This window comes from Nuphar pumila, chromosome 9, assembly GCF_984573655.1.
Source record: "Nuphar pumila chromosome 9, dmNupPumi1.hap1.1, whole genome shotgun sequence".
Taxonomy (NCBI): Eukaryota; Viridiplantae; Streptophyta; class Magnoliopsida; order Nymphaeales; family Nymphaeaceae; genus Nuphar; species Nuphar pumila.
Window position 1 is genome coordinate 11,541,725 of NC_143257.1, and position 17,386 is coordinate 11,559,110.

Here is a 17,386-nt window from a genome sequence, read left to right on the forward strand (position 1 = left end):
GCGTGAAATCGCTTCATCATACGAAGTCACATCTTCCACCAACTTGTTAACAGTTGCAGCCAACTCTTCTTGGCCCCGAGGTGAACCCATCTCCTCAGCTTCGGCAACTGCCTTGCCTCTGGTGTTGCGCAAGTGTTGATAAGGCGCCACGATGTCTTGCTCACAAATCGCAGCCTGTCGGCGTGTCTGTCGACACCGACTCCGGAGTCCCTTCCCCAGCACGAGAACGGGCTCTGATACCACTTGTCACGGGCCTATTTCCTTCAATGGGCCAGCGCGGCGCGACGGTCCTTCCTTACCGCCGCAAGCCTACTCGTCAGCTCGTTTGCCGGTCGCGGAAGCTTATGATCAGAGTGCAAGAGAGCAAGAGAGAATAGAGGGAGAGAAGTTGCAATCACAAGAAGCAATCACAACGAGGGTGAACAAAAGAAAGCTCAACGCATTTAATTCATTCACAATTTTGCCCGCAGGCTATTACAGTTCAAGTATACGGGCTGCCCCTTCGGGGTATTGATTCACCTGAACCGGGCAGCTTACATCAGACTCAACAAAAGCAAAACAGACTCTAGCGCAACTGTACACTGTAAGTCGCAAGGGAACAATTTTAGTCTTTCTTGTAATGAAATGGTGGTCTTCAACAAATGCACAAATAACTCACAAACAAGTGTCTATTGGAGACACTACAAGCATGACCCTTGAAAGGGTATAAAGGGAAGAACACTTGAAAAATAAATAATACTTTATTCATGAACAAAATGCTTAAGAAGCATGGTTATTTACATTGAAGGGGTTCACCCCTATATATACAAAACAATGGGAGAGAGAGGAGAGCTCATTTTGAGCTCTCCAAAAAGAGACGTTGGATTCCAACGTCTCTTAATATAGCTGTTGGACTACAGTCCAACAACATTTATTATTATAGCTGTTGGACTATAGTCCAACAACATTTATTATAGCTGTTGGACTATAGTCCAACAGCATTTATTATAGCTGTTGGACTACAGTCCAACAGCTACTTGCACAGTCAAGTTCCAACAGGAACTTGACTGGATCAAAATATCTAGTTTCTATTGAACTAGATGCTAAAAAAGAAAATAAAAAAAATAGAAAAAGAAAATAATAAAAGAAAATATAATAATATTAAATAATATATATATATATATATATATATATATATATATATATTGCAGTTTACATTTTAACACTCCCCTTCAAACTTACGGTACAATGAGCGAAAGTTTGTCTAAGAGGAAGTGAAATCTGGGAGCAGCGAGAGGCTTGGTGAAGAAGTCTGCTAATTGATATTTTGATGTAACATATGGCAGATCAATGGTTCCATGTAAGTATTCCTCTCTGACATAGTGACAGTCCATCTCAATGTGTTTAGTGCGCTCATGGAATGTCCGGTTGCTTGCAATGTAGATCGCACTTTTGTTGTCACAGCACATCTTTGAAGCTTGCGTTGCTTTAGCTCCCATATCTGCTAGCAATCGTCTGAGCCAAACAACCTCCATAGTGGTGGTTGCCATGGCTCTGTATTCAGCTTCGGTGGAGGAAAGAGAGACTTTCTGCTGCTTCTTGCACCTCCACGAAATTAAGGTTTCACCTAGGAACACACAAAAACCAGTAGTTGAGTGTCTATTATTGGGATCACCTCCCCAGTCAGCATCAGTATATGCAATTAAATTTAATGAAGATGAAGCAGACAAGAAGAGTCCTCGTGAAAGAGAGGATTTTAAGTATCTAATAATACGCAAAATCGCTCCCATGTGCACGGAGGTGGGAGCATGCTGAAACTGACTACTTGTATGAACTGCATGAGTTATATCTGGCCTAGTAATGGAAAGATAAGAAAGAGCTCCAACAAGTTGTCTATAAGAAGTAGGATCATCAAGAAGTTCTCCATCATCAATTTTCATTTTAACATTGACAACTTCTGGAGTGTCTACTTTCTTATCATCTGTAATTCCAGACCTGGAAACGATATCAAGAGCAAATTTAGATTGAGATATCAAATACCCCTGAGGGGAATAAGCAACTTCAATGCCTAAAAAATATCTTAATAAACCTAAGTCAGTCATTTCAAAGTGAGTTTTAAGAAGAGATTTGATATTTGCAACTCCCTGTTTGTCGCCTCCGGTGATGATCATATCGTCCACATAGAGAAGAAGAATAATGATGCCTGCATCAGATTTCTTAACAAACAAAGCAGTGTCAGTTAAACAAGGTTGAAAACCAATATCAAGCATAACATGACTAAATCGGTCATACCAGGCTTTTGGAGCCTGTTTAAGACAATAAAGAGCTTTTTCTAGACGAAGAGCTTTACCCTTAGGGATACTAATACCAGGTGGGGCTTCCATGTATACTTCTTCAACGAGATTCCCATTCAAGAAAGCATTTTTGACATCTAATTGAAAGATAGGCCATGTTCTAATGGAGGCCAAGGCTATTAAAGTTCTAACAGTGGTCATACGGGCCACAGGAGCAAATGTTTCTTCATAATCGATGCCATACTCTTGGGCATATCCTTTTGCTACTAAACGGGCCTTATATCTTTCCAGGGTCCCATCACTTTTGGTTTTGACTTTGTATACCCACCTACAACCTATAGGTTTCTTACCCGGAGGAATATCTTGTATCGTCCAGGTATTGGCCTTTTCTAGTGCATCCAATTCTATTTTCATGGCTTCTATCCATTCTATATGATTTTTTGCTTGAGAATAGGATGATGGTTCAACATATAATTGTATTAATGTAATGGCGGCCCTATACGTGGGTGAAAAAGATTCATAAGACACAAATTTTTCTGGAGGTTTAGAGATTCTAGACGTTCTTCTAGGTGGGACTTCAGAGTATTTTTGTAATGCACATGGAAGATTTTGCTCTCTACGTCTTGAATATTGTAGACTAACATCCCTATGGATTTGCTCTTCATTATCATCATTTTCAACAACAATAGGACTTTGATCATTGTCAAGGTCATATCCAACATCACATTCATTGGATTTTGAAGTTGGATCAATTAAAAACGAGTATTCAGTGACATCCTTGGATTTTTCAAATTCAAAGAAGCTTTCTTTTTCCAAAAAAGATACATTTCTTGACACATATAATTTGTCATTTTGAAAATCGAAACACCTGTAGCCTTTTTGATTATCAGCATATCCTAAAAAGGCACATGGGATTGCACGAGGAGAGAGTTTATCATTTCTGTTGGTGAAAACAAAACATTTGCATCCAAAGACTCTTAATCTAGAATAATCTGGAGTTAAATTAACAAGCTTTTCTATTGGAGTTGTATTATTTAATGAGGAAGATGGCATCCTATTAATGAGGTAGGTGGCAGTTAGGACCGCTTCAGCCCAAAAACTTTTTGGAACTTGATTTGCAATTAGCAATGTCCTAGTAGTTTCCATAATGTGCCGATGTTTGCGTTCGGCTAGGCCATTCTGTTGTGGAGTGTGTGGACATGATCTTTGATGTGTAATACCATGTAAATTGAGATAGTCTTTGAATTCGTTGGACATAAATTCTCCCCCTGAATCAGTGCGAAAAACAGAAATATCATTTTGAAACTTATTTTTAACCATTTTATGAAATATTTGGAAGTTAGCAAAGACATCAGATTTATGTTTAAGAAAATAAATCCAAGTATGTCTAGAAAAGTCATCAACAAAAATGACATAATATGTATAACCACCTTTGGAAATAACTGGTGCGGGGCCCCAAACATCCGAATGTATTAACTCAAGTGGTCGTGAGGAAACAAAAGTTCTACTAAGAAATGGTAACCTTTTCATTTTGCCAAGAATGCAGTCTTTACAAGAAAAATTTTCAGAATTACAAAATTTTTCCAAACTTGGAAAATATTGAATTTTAGACATATGAGGATGGCCAAGCCTTTTGTGCCATAAATCCAATTCTAATTTCTGAATATTATAACAAAATGCATTCTTGGGTAATTCCAAAAAGTCCATGTAATAAAGTCCTCATTCTCTATGGCCTTCCCCAATCAGCTTCCCTGACTGACGATCCTGTACCCAGCAACCATGAGAAGAGAAGGAGATATTACATCCATAATCAGATATTTGCGAGACAGATAAGAGATTCAAATTAAGTTTAGGGATATATCTAACTTCTGGGATAAAAAATCTTTTGGATTTTTGAAGATTTTCAAAACATCCTATTCCTTTTACTTCGAGAGATGTGCCATCGACTGTAAAAACCTTTGACACACTTGAGTCATTTTTAAGACATTCGGATAGACTATTAACATTTGGGGTCATATGAAAAGAAGCACCAGAATCTAAAAGCCAAGGAAAGTTACCTGGACCGGAGAAAGATGCAATTGCCGCTCCAGTTGAGGCTTCGGTTGAGGAGGATACCCCTTTGAGAAGAGGTTGAAGGATTTCCATCAGTTGAGCCATAGACACAGGTGCATCTTGATCTTTTGACTCAGATTCAACAGATGCAACTCTTTTTTCTTCTCTTCTTTTTAACTTTGGACATTGAGGCCTATAATGCCCCGGTTCATGACAATGATGACAAATAACTTTTCTTTTATCAAAGTCGCCGTTTTGCCTTCCAAAATGAGGCGGCTTGTAAGTACGAGTATGATTCCCCGGTCTAGATACAGCTAAAACGGAGTCATCATCAACTTTTAGAGTACTTTTTCTAAGTCTATTTTCCTCCATAGTGAGCTCTTCTATAGTATCAACAATAGAAGGAATTTTTCCACGATGTAAAAGGGCCGATTTGGTGGATTCAAACTCCGGCCTTAGACCATTCACAAATTGATAGAAATGTTCCATATCGAGTTGCTTTTGGCGAAGCTCGATGTCTTCGGCACAATGCCATTTGGGCTCAAGAAGAGCCAACTCTTCCCAAAGTTCGGACAACTCATTATAATATTCTCGAATAGTTTTATCTTTTTGAGTCATTGTCCGAACTTTATCTTGTAAATTGCATACATGTGCAATATCTTTAAGGGAATACATGTTTTTGAGGTATTCCCAAGCCTTATCGGCATGCTCAAACTTAGCTAGACTAGAGCATTTTTTAATGTCTATGCTATTGATGAGCCATGACATAATTTTTGCATGTCCTATCCTCCATTCTTTCCATTTCTTTTCATAAGTGGCTAACGCCTTACTCTTCTCTTCTTCCGTTAGAGGAACCTCTTTATCACCCTCTTTCTTGGTAAGAGATAGTTTAGGTTCCAAATCGGAACCATCCACTATACCCCATAAACCTTTTCCCCAAATGTGGTGCTTCATAATCGAAGCCCACATTACATAGTTAGTATCATTTAGCTTCATAGGAATGATGGTGATCTTATCATTGTCATCCATCTTTTACAAGGGTAAGAGAGGAATAAATAGGAGGAGAGAGAGAGAAAAATAAAAAGAAAAGAAAAAAAGTAGACAAAGGAATAAGAGAGGATACAAAACCAATTTTTTTTTGTAGCACAAGTTCGCCTTTCTTCAAACAAATCTTCTTGAGCCAAGAACAAGGTGATGAAACACCTTTTGTAAATGTGGCACGGAAATCGAGGCGGAAGCACTTCAAGATCTAAGGATTTCGTAGCTTTGATACCATGTAATGAAATGGTGGTCTTCAACAAATGCACAAATAACTCACAAACAAGTGTCTATTGGAGACACTACAAGCATGACCCTTGAAAGGGTATAAAGGGAAGAACACTTGAAAAATAAATAATACTTTATTCATGAACAAAATGCTTAAGAAGCATGGTTATTTACATTGAAGGGGTTCACCCCTATATATACAAAACAATGGGAGAGAGAGGAGAGCTCATTTTGAGCTCTCCAAAAAGAGACGTTGGATTCCAACGTCTCTTAATATAGCTGTTGGACTACAGTCCAACAGCATTTATTATTATAGCTGCAACAGCATTTATTATAGCTGTTGGACTAGTCCAACAACATTTATTATAGCTGTTGGACTACAGTCTATTGAACTAGATGCTAAAAAAGAAAATAAAAAAAATAAAAAAAGAAAATAATAAAAGAAAATATAATAATATTAAATAATATATATATATATATATATATTGCAGTTTACATTTTAACATTTCTAACTTAAGAAAGAATGTCCTATTTTCTTCATTTCCTTATTATCTTTTTCACAATGGGGGCAACACCTCTTCTTTCATGGAGAATGAAATGGATACTAGATAGGCTCTACATGGCATTGCAAAATGGTCGGATTATCCTAGTTAGGCCATCACACCCAATAAGGACACAAAGGCTCCAACTGAGAAAAGATTAAGATGTCTATGGTCCTTCCAGGAAACTGCATGGGTCATTCTTAGATAAACAAGGACATTCCTGTTCCTTTTAGGAGCATAAGGGGCGATCTGTTAGAACAAGTTATTTTCTTGTCTATTGTTCTCCTCTCTTGAAAAATATAGGTATGACATAATGCCATATGTTGCTTGTATCGTTCATAGTATTGCCATAAAGTGAGGGGAGTTTTCATCAAATAAAAGATAACAAAAAATAGCATAAACATAGGCACCTTTTGATTCTCACTATAGGGGCATTTAAATAATTAAGAAGGTTAATTTGGGTACTTGAATAGTTGTTTTTGTTACACTCCAGATCAGAAAGACAATAACAATAAAGGAAAAAAAAACAAAGAAATATCTAAATGTGCACAACTATCATTTGCATGACTCCTCTTAATGGCTCTTTTATGAATATATCTGCAGTCAAAGTACCGGTCTAACAACCTTAAAACAATCATGCATGGTACAGTATTAAATCTGTATGCTTGCATTCTGCAATAGTCTTTGACCATTTCATGAATATCATGGTGATCATTTCAATTGTTCTGTCATGTAAAACCTTTTCCCTTTTTATTTTTTTCAATGAAGTTTGGATGTATTTATTCTCTATCCATTTCTGTTATTTTAGACAGGATAATTATCATTTCTATGAATTGTTTATTTTTCTTGAGAAACATTCTCAAAAAGTGAATCAAAATGCCCCAAGTCTTATAAATAGTGGGAAGGTGTTTATCTTCTTATTCCTGTGGTCTTTCCCGGCTTATATTATTATAAAAACTTTAACTCAGTTTGGTACAATAAGAGGTCAAAACATACAGACCAGCAAAGGTTAAAACAATTTAGGTTCAAATTCCAACCACCTGTGATCCATGGATTGAACTGGATCCTGATCATGGGTCTAAACTCTAAAGATGGAGCAATGGTTATACATCGATCCACTTAGCTTGCACCAAACTTTGACGTATGTATTTGAATGGGATCTTATAAAGACCCAGATAGCTTTGAACTGGACTTATTTGAGCCCAAACCAAAGCAAACACAAAATTGACATGCTCTCAGCTTTAGATCCTCATGGTTCAGACCTATACTAGATCGTGATGCTAAAGTTAGATGCCAAAGTTATATCTTATAAACTCTTTTGACCAAATTGGGTCAAACATTCTAACCTAGCTGCAATTTATATACATTCAAGGATATTTATACATAAAAAGACTGTTTTCAACTGTTTTTCATCCAAATAATAATGATAATAAGCTGATTCTGTTTATTGTTTACAAATATTTGTAGATGCTATTCTTCTTTATAATTTTATATGAACTAAAGACATCTAAAGAGGCCAAAGAAGGCTTAACAATCATAGCTAATATTCATGCCAAATTTTAACTTAAAAGTTTGTTATACCAGTTTGAGTTGGTTCTTTCCGTTTTTACATGATATTCTCTTGTTTATGTGTATAATACTTTGTTTGCCTTTTGCACTTTCTGCATTCATTAAGCTTAGGTCTCTACTAGTTGCTTTTGATGTTCAAGCAGAAATTTCAGTTTTTCTTCTGTGGCCTTTGCTTTTGTTTTCTCTGGATATTGACTATTAGATCAATTACGTCATGGTGGTTTTGGCAGAGAAGGAAAATTTATGCTTATATGGCTATCCTAATGAATCTTGGGAAGTCAATCTTCCTTCAGAAGAAGTACCTCCTGAGCTTCCTGAGCCAGTGCTGGGAATCAACTTCTCTAGGGATGGCATGTTGGAGGAGGATTGGCTTAAACTTGTGGCAGTTCACAGCGATTCATGGCTGATAGCTCTTGCCTTTTATTTTGGGCTACGATTTGGATTTGATAAAAATGACAGGTATGCCTTGTTCAGGTTCCACTTTTGGTTTTGTGTTTTCTAAGAGAAGGAGGATAAAAGAGTTTCCTTTCAAAATTGTCATCCAATCATTGTTATCTATGTCTAGGGTTATTGCTGGTTATTGTTTCCTCATTGGGCAACTAGCTTCCTAGTCACTTGTGTTTTGAACAATAGTAGGCAAAATTATTGTGGTACATACTGCAGAATTTTGTTTTTTAACCATTTATTTGTTTTCTTTGAACTTTTTGAGGTATTATTACAGGTCTGAACTTTTCACAAGCGTAAGTGTGCATATATGAAATTATATTTCTAAGAGTGTGATTCTTGTGAGATTTGTGATGTGATTGTCTCCATAGTGAGATTGTATTTGACCCATAGTGGTCTTTTGTGTATTTGCAATTCCTGATAGCCCTTAGTGGCTTTCTCTTGTGTTTGATATTAATTTCATTTCATGGTATCAGAGCATAGGGCTCTTGTATTTTGAAAGTCATCTTGATTGTGCTTTCCTCATGGTGGTGGTCATCTTCAAGTCATCTTCTTCACCGTGATTGTCACCATGATCGGAAGAGAATCCTTTATCATCTCCTACAAGCTTAATGAAAGCAACTACTTGATGTGGGCTAATGCTATGGAAAACTACATCTAAGGAAAAAAGTTGTGGGGTTTTATTAGTGAAATCACTACCGAACCCCAATTGAAGCTAACAAGAAAAGAAGGAGATCAAGTCAAAGCTCTTACCGAAGAAGAAAAGGAGAAGGCTCTACAAGAATACCAAGAAAAGATTGAAGATTGGGAGGCTAATAATGCTCAAATACTCTCATGGTTTATGAATACCATGAAGTTCAAGATTGCCATAAATATTATCAAATTCAAGAAAGCATGTGATGCATGGATGTTTCTAAAGAGTACGGCCATTCAAAAGGACATGTCTCGGTTATATTATCTCTAAGATAAGGTACGTACTACCAAACAACAAGATAAAAGTGTAAGAGATTATTATGGGATCTTATCTCCCATATGGGATGAATTGGCTATGCTAGAACCCAAATGGGAATGTCCGGCAATAGAAATGAGACAAAGACAATTAGAAAGATAATCTTTTCTCCTTATATGGTCTTAGACCAAAATTCGAATAAGTACAATCATCTCTTCTTGTGAGGCTCTTGCTGAAGTATGTCAAGTGAAAACTAGACTTCGGATGCACAAGACTAGTGATGATGTTTTTGCCGTATCAATGCTCAAGACCAATGTAAAAACCTATAGACTTCACTTTGAGAAAAATACAATAACGGAGGAAGAAAGCTCATTTGTCATTTTTATAATGAACCGAGACACATAAGACTGGAATGTCCAAAACTCAAGGGAAATGTAGCCGCGGTGAGTGACGAACCTCCAAAACGTGAAGAAACAAGAAAAGGAGGTGATTTCAATGACTTGACGATCACTCAAATTGAGAAAGTCATTTTACATATCCTAAAGCCACACCTTTGACATCCGGTGCCGCCTTATCTTCCTCTTCTCTTTCGGATAAATCCTCTTGGATTTTAGATTCAGAAGCTTATTTTCATGACATATAATGAATCCTTACTTTTTTATTGCACCAATTCATAATTTTCACATGTCAACCACCACCAAAACTTCTTTAAATCTTAAAAGTATAGGAAATTTCGAAAATTTTTCCAATGATTCAAAGATTTTTTTGTTCCAAATGTTAGAGTTATTCCAAAACTTAAATCTTTTCTTATTTTTTCAAATTTCCTATTATGGGTGTAGTCCTCTTCTCATCTAAGGCTTATTGGGTGTAGGATCTCCAGTGAGGGAAGTTGATTGGGCAAGGCCATAAAAGAAAATACCTTTATTATATGAATTTTTTATGCCTTTCTAAAGAATCTTTTTGTAACTATGTAAAAAAAGTGACTTGGATCTTTGGCATAAACGATTAGGACACCCAAGTATATCCAAACTATCCTTTTTTTTGTTTATTGAAAAAATCTTGTAAGGAAAAAGACTATGTATGTAAAATTTGTATACTTGGAAAGATGAAAATATTGCTTTTTGGATATAAAACTTCTTTGTCTAATGAAAATTTTGAATTGGTGCATTCAGATGTATTAGGTCCCGCTCTCGTTATGTCAAAAGATGGATTCTCATATTATGTTACATTCATACATGATTTTAGTAGATGTACTCGGATCTACTTCCTTAGATTCAAATCCAAAGTGTTTTCATGCTTTAAAGATTTTTATAATCTTGTTAAAACTCAATTTAAGACAAATATTAAGATTTTCTCTTATTCAGGGGAAAAATTTCTTTCAAATGAATTTCAATCTTATCTAAAAACCCATGGTATTTTGCACCTAAAAACATGTCCTATGACTATTTAACAAAATAGAATATGAGAGAAAACATTCTCATATTATTGAAACAACTAGGACTTTACTTATTTTAAAGGATGTTCCAAAGAAGCTTTGGGCTGAAGCCGCTCTCACCGCATTTTATTTAATATATAGAATGCCTTCTCAAATCTTAGAAAACAAATCCCCAATTGAAAAACTTTTTAAAACTACTCTCGATTTGAAAAGATTAAGGATTTTTGGATGTAAATGCTTTGTGCTCCTTGAAAACATAATAAACTTTCTCCCAAAACTATTAAATTTGTTTTTGTTGGATATGCTGATAACAAAAAAGGATATCAGTGCTATGACTTAAAAAATGATAAAATTTATGTATCTAGAAATGTTACTTTTCTTGAAAAAAAAGGATTTGATCTTGGAAACCTAAGAATCCAAATATGCTTTTTTTTTGACTTATTACCTAAGTCTAATAATGAGATTGATGATTATGACAATAATGATAGTGAAGTTAGTGATAATGTTAAACCGAGTAATGAACCAAGCATTGGAAGAGAATCTACTCATAATCTTATACATTATTCTAGACATGATAATGAGGAGCCTCCATGTGCACTTGAAAAATATAGTCAACCACTTGAAATAGAGGAACCTAGTGTCAGAAGATTTGAAAAAATATATAGAACCCCAAGTAAATTTGTTTCATATGAATCATTTTCTCCCAATTATAGATTATATCTCCTAGTCATTCATTCATATCATGAGCCATCCAACTATAGAGAAGCTAAAAACATAAAAGAATGGGTTGAGACTATGAATATAGAATTAGATGCATTATATAAGGCCAAAACTTGAGAAATCCAACATCTTTTCAAAGGTAAGAAGACAATAGGATGTAGATGGATGTTTAAGATCAAAACAAAGAATGATGGATTTTTAAAAAGATACAAAGCTAGGTTGGTTGCCAATGGGTATTCCCATAAATACAATATAGATTATGAGGAAACCTTTGCCTCAGTAGCCCGTATGACCACAATTAGTACTCTAGTTGTAGTAGCATCCATTAGAAATTGACCTATATAAGTTAGATGTAAAAAATGTTTTTCTAAATGGAAATATAAATGAAGAAGTCTACATGGATCCTTCTCCTAGTGTAACTATTGAAAATTATAGGGTTCTTCGTCTTTGTAAGGCTTTATATGGGCTTAAACAAGCCCCCAAAGCATGGTATGATTAGTTTAATAGGACTATGTTAGATCTTGGATTTAAATCATGTTATAGTGACACTGATCTTTTTATAAGATATATAGGTACTACGTTTGTTATCTTACTCCTATATGTTGATGATATGATCATCACTGGGAATGATAAGAAGGGAGTTGAAAAAATTAAAATTATGCTTAAGAAATCTTTTGATATAACTGACCTTGTTTTCTTGAGATATTTCTTAGGTATTGAAGTACTATTTGCTAAGATGACACATTTTGTTCTAAATAAAAATTTGCAGTCGATATTGTTGCACATTCGGGAATCACAGACGCAAAATATGCCGACATTCCTAAAGTGTGAGAGTTGAAGATGAAGTCTTATTAGAGGATCCAACTCCTTATAGGCAACTTATTGGATCAATAATGTATTTGTCTATTACTAGACCGGATGTTGTGCATATACTGCAAGTCAATTTCAGTATGCATATACTTTGATTCATATGAGTGTTGTGTTGAGAGTAGTTCGATACATTAAAAATACTATATTTAAAGGGCTATTCTTGTCTTTTTTTTTTATTATTAAATCTTATTGCATATACTGATTCTGATTGGGGAAAAAATCCCAATAACCGACACTCAACTATGAATTTTTGTATGTTCTTAGGTGATTCCCTTATATTCTTGAGGTGTAAAAAGCAACATAAAGTATTGTTGTCCTCTACGGAAGCTAAATATAGGGTGATGACTACAACAACAACCGTGGTTGTGTGGATGATATCCTTACTTGCAGATATGGGAGTTGATGTCTCGGAACCTTCAAAGTTATGCTGTGATAACAAGAGTGCTATATATATATATAGCTAGCAATCACACATTTCATGAATGAACGAAGCACATCAAGATGAATTGTTACTACGTTCAGGAATAATACTTGAAGGGGACGATTAATTTACCATATGTTCCGTCCGACTTTCAGATTCCGGACTTCTTCACCAAAGCTCTTCTTCTACCACGATTGCTTTTTCTTCTTAACAAACTTTCGGTGATCTCAACGTAACTTTGAGGGGAGAGTGTTAAAATATGATGTATATATATATGGTGCAGACACGACCCGTATGTGGTGCAGACATGACCCAACTATAGGAGGTCAGTCTCGCGGATACATGTACACGCCAAGTGTACGATGCAGAAGTATTAAAACCTAAATAGAGAAAATAAATTTTGAAGCAAAATAATTTTGTTGTTTTTCTTTCGGAAATAAAAGACTAACTATGTTAGACTCACTAAGACTATATATATATATATATATATATATATATATATATATATATATATATATATATATATATAGGGATACGTAAACTGAAAGAACTAGGGGCAGTTTGTGGAATATATATATGTATATATATAAATAAATAAATAAATAAATAAGTAAATAAATAAATCTATATATGTTTGGAATGCCAGAATTCAACTGTTCCTATATATATATATATATATATATATATATATATATAGGTTCGGACTGTAGAATTGGTTCTCAATGATGAACAATGTCGCTACCCACACCAATGCTGATGCAACCACAATGAACGCAGTTGACGACAAACAGCCACTAACGGAACTAATACTAGATGTTTCACAAACAGAAAATACAGTTAATTTCTAACACCCTTTTCAGTTCTGGTAATTAATTTTTCAGGAAGTCTGTGTCCGTTCCTAATTACATTTAGGTTCACGCACAGTTCAGTTCGATTTAAGATGTTCAAACTGGAATGTTATACGGCAGTTGAATAGTGATTTCCAATCAGACATATGACATAACATTGAGTCAAGTCGACACACGCACTTGCATTTTTCGAACTCAGCTGAACAGGGAATCAAGATCGATCATTCCAGATCTAACACAAACCAATCTTGACATCAACAGCGAACCACACAAGTCCCGATTGATGCTGCACAGTTCATTGAAATAAATCAGACTTTACTTCAACAACAGATGGACGGGTCTCCGTCAGCACTCTCAATCGAGAGCGACCAAAGCAAGGGGCAGCGCTAACACAGTCACCGGCTGTACTACAGAACAGCCAATGAATCTAAATCGTGATTCTGAAAATCGAACCAGACATCCAAAATTTGTCACAACATATTAAATATTTTAATGTTTATGCAACTACGTCCCACATATTTTTTGATCTAAACTTCAAACCGCAATTTCTAATATTGAACCTCTGAACAGAATCGCAAATATCAGATTGTATTGTGCCACCGAATTTAGTTGGAGCAGATTTTCTGAGCACACATGAAATACTAAAATTTAATCAACATAAACCTTTTGTTTCTTATGATTAGAACTCACACAAGTGACAATGCACAAAAAAATTGTCAAGGAACCCAGGAAAATGACTGATATATGACTTGGATTCGGTTCCTATTGAAAAAGTTTATTTGTCTATGTATTCTTTACGTGTATTTGTTAACTTGTATTCCGGGTCTGGATAATATATCAGACCCGACCCATACTATAAACGAAGGATATATATACATGTTTTAGGTCACGATTTCAGTATTGGGAAATCGTGACAGCCGCAACTCCTCCTTTCTCTTTCATCTCTCTTTTCACGTGTAATAGATCCTAGTGAAATCTGACATGGTATCAGAGCAGAGATCCATCTAGGACTTTGAAGCTGCTTCCAGAAGGTCTGATCTGAGAGATCGACCTGCATCCAATCAAGAGGTTTTCTTCTTCCACACTTTTCTTCCATCTTTTTTTTTTCATTTACTCTACTATTCTTTGTGCCTGAATATGCAGATTTGACGTGAATCTGCGTTAGACCTGAAAGGCTCCTATTCTTCTTTCTATTCTCGTCTCACGGTTTGTATTGAATATTCAGATCTGATCGTGTACATGCGTCTTATCTGAAATATTCAATCCTTGCGTCAGATCCCAAATTTTCTTGATCGTGCATATTCTCCGTCTCACACTTCCTCATTCTGTCAGATCTGAAATACTCAGATCTGATCGTGAATATTCTTGGTCTTGCAATTCCTATTTCTTCCAAACCTTGTCTGAAATAATCAGATCTGATCATTATCCGTATCAGATATGGAATATCATATTTCTTGATTGCTGAATCACGCAAATCGTTGTGTGTACAAATCGTTGTGCCTACAAATCGTTGTGCCTACAAATCATTATGCCTATAAATCGCTGTGTCCACAAATCGCTGTGCCTACAAATCGCTGTGCCTGTAAATCATTGTACCTGGAAATCGTTGTGCATGAAATACACCTGTTGTCAAATTTCATATTCACGAAACCCTTTGTTCTTAAACCAACATAGTTCCCATCTGCGATTTATTAAAGTCTGTTTAGCGTGAGCTGTTCTGCTCCCTTTTCTGTATTTATCACAGCAAAAAAAAGGACAAAGGCAAGAAGGGATGACCAACAAGTTTCCTAAGCAGTGGACTCTGCATCTCGTGAATACCTTGTTAACTTTTAAGCTATGGAATCTTCCCATTCTTTCCAACCAGGTCTCTCTTCGAGTTTTCTCAATCATCTTGTTTCTAAAAAATTAACCACCTCAAACTTCTTGATTTGGAAAAGACAGATCATTCCTTTTATAAGAAGTCAAGGTCTCTTAGGTCATCTGGATGGAACCGCTTCAGCTCCACTGGAATTTGTTGCGCGAGAAGAGAAGGATGATAAATGGGCAATCTCAATTGTGTATGTCAAAAATGCAGAATATCTCAACTGGGAAAAGAAAAATTAGTCAGTGGTCGCGTACATTACCTCTACACTCTCTCAAGAGGTACTTATTGCAATTCCTGACAATTGCACAACCATGCAACTTTGGGAGCGACTGTTCAGACATATTCACAAGTTTCTCAGGCAAGAATGGTTTTTCTCAATAGAGAATTTCAGCTACTGAGAAAAGACTCCATGTCTATCATGGAGTATCTAAACAAGATGCAGACTATCACAAATCAACTTGCTGTTATAGGATGTGCAGTGAGCGACAACGATATGGTGCAGCAAGCATTGAGTGGATTGGGATCAGATTGTTACTTCATTATTGTGTTTGCCTGCTCTTCCCACCTTTGATGAGTTCAGGCTAAATTAATTCAGTATGAAATGACTCTAAAAGGCTTTTTTGAGGATAATCACACACATACGAATACCCAAGAGGTCTTTGCCACACGAATGACTTATGATCGAGGACAAGGGCGAGGAGGACAAGGGCAAAATGGACACGGGGGACATGGATTACTTCCCACTCCCACCATTACTCAGGGATCAAGACCCATTCCCACATGCTTCTTTTGCAACAAAAGGGGGCATATCAAGGCGAATTGTTGGCATAATCCTGAAAATAAAGGAAAGTCCCATCATGCAACATCCAAAAGGAAGTCCAACAACACCAAAGACAATGGAGAGATTAAAGAGTTGTTAATGTTAAAATATGTAATCTCATATGCATATCTCATATGAATGTAATCTTTTCTTTTCTTTTTTCCTTAGTTAGCTTTAGTTAGTCTTAGTTAGAACTTAACTAGAAATTAGGTTTAGTTTTTACTTTTTGGACTGTCAAAAAGGTGCTTTTTGACTTAAGTCAAAAAGCAAATTACAAGAGAGTCGTTGGACTCCCAACGACTCTAAATAGAGTCATTGGGAGTCCAACGACTCCCATGATGGCTCCTCTCCCTTCTCCATAAATATGGGGTACTATTTGTTAAAATATGTGTATTATCGTCATTTGTAATCTCGTATATATTTATATTCATATATATATATATAGATACATATATACATATATATATGTATATGTATATCTATATCTATATATATATATATATATATATATGAATATAAATATATATTCTTTATTCACCCAAAAGGGTATTTCTGTAAATTCCTGTTTTGCGCATATTCCACTTTGGAATATTGCTTGTAATTTTCCATTTTTATTTTTTATTTTTCTTTTATTTTTTTTTTAATTTTCGGCTTTTGTGCCACATAGGGAGGCTCCCCAAAGAGTCGTTGGGGAGCCTCCAACGGTCACATATGTGACCGTTGGGGGCTCCCAACGACTCTCTTGGGAGCCCCCTTTGTGGCTCCTTTTATTGCTTATAAATAGGGGCTCTCCCCTTTGTATTTTCTTAATTCTAGAGGGAGCTTATGCTCCATTGTAATGGGGTTTTTACCCCTTGTCCATTGTTTCTTCAATGATATGCAACTTATGACTTTATGTCATATTTTTCCCTTTTTATGAGTTTTATGGGTTAGCACATTATGTGCTTGTGTTGTTTCCCTTTAATGGGTATATTTGCACTTCACGTGCATAAGTATGGGTTCATTATTGAACCCAATGTATTCCAACTCACTTTCTAACATGGTATCAAAGCGAGGTCACGATGGGGTTGTCCTTTGGTGCAACGGAAAGCGTGTCACTCAAGAAATGGTGACGTATTCATTGCTCTTCCTTTTTTTTTTGAAGTTATTCGGTATGTATCCCTTTTCTTAAAGTATTATGCATTTGAAAATATGTTTCTTGCATATAGTTTGTTCGTTTAATGATAGTTGAATTATGTCTCTTCACATTTCGTGTGCTCGTATATTTTAAAAATATCTCCCTTTTAAATTTGGTGAACTCGTTTGTTGTCCAA

The 17,386-nt window shown here is 35.7% G+C and overlaps 1 protein-coding gene across 3 annotated transcripts in view; it reads left to right on the forward strand.

Annotated features, from left to right (window-relative positions):
* The window catches only part of LOC149828416 (PHD finger protein ALFIN-LIKE 4-like), a 77,140-nt gene that overhangs the window by 7,203 nt on the left and 52,551 nt on the right, over positions 1 to 17,386 (forward strand). For all 3 annotated transcript variants that reach the window (XM_090017567.1, XM_090017565.1, XM_090017566.1), the window contains exon 4: positions 7,933 to 8,161. In XM_090017567.1, coding sequence (XP_089873693.1) covers positions 7,933 to 8,161 — 229 coding nt within the window. The remainder of the gene's footprint in view (positions 1 to 7,932; positions 8,162 to 17,386) is intronic.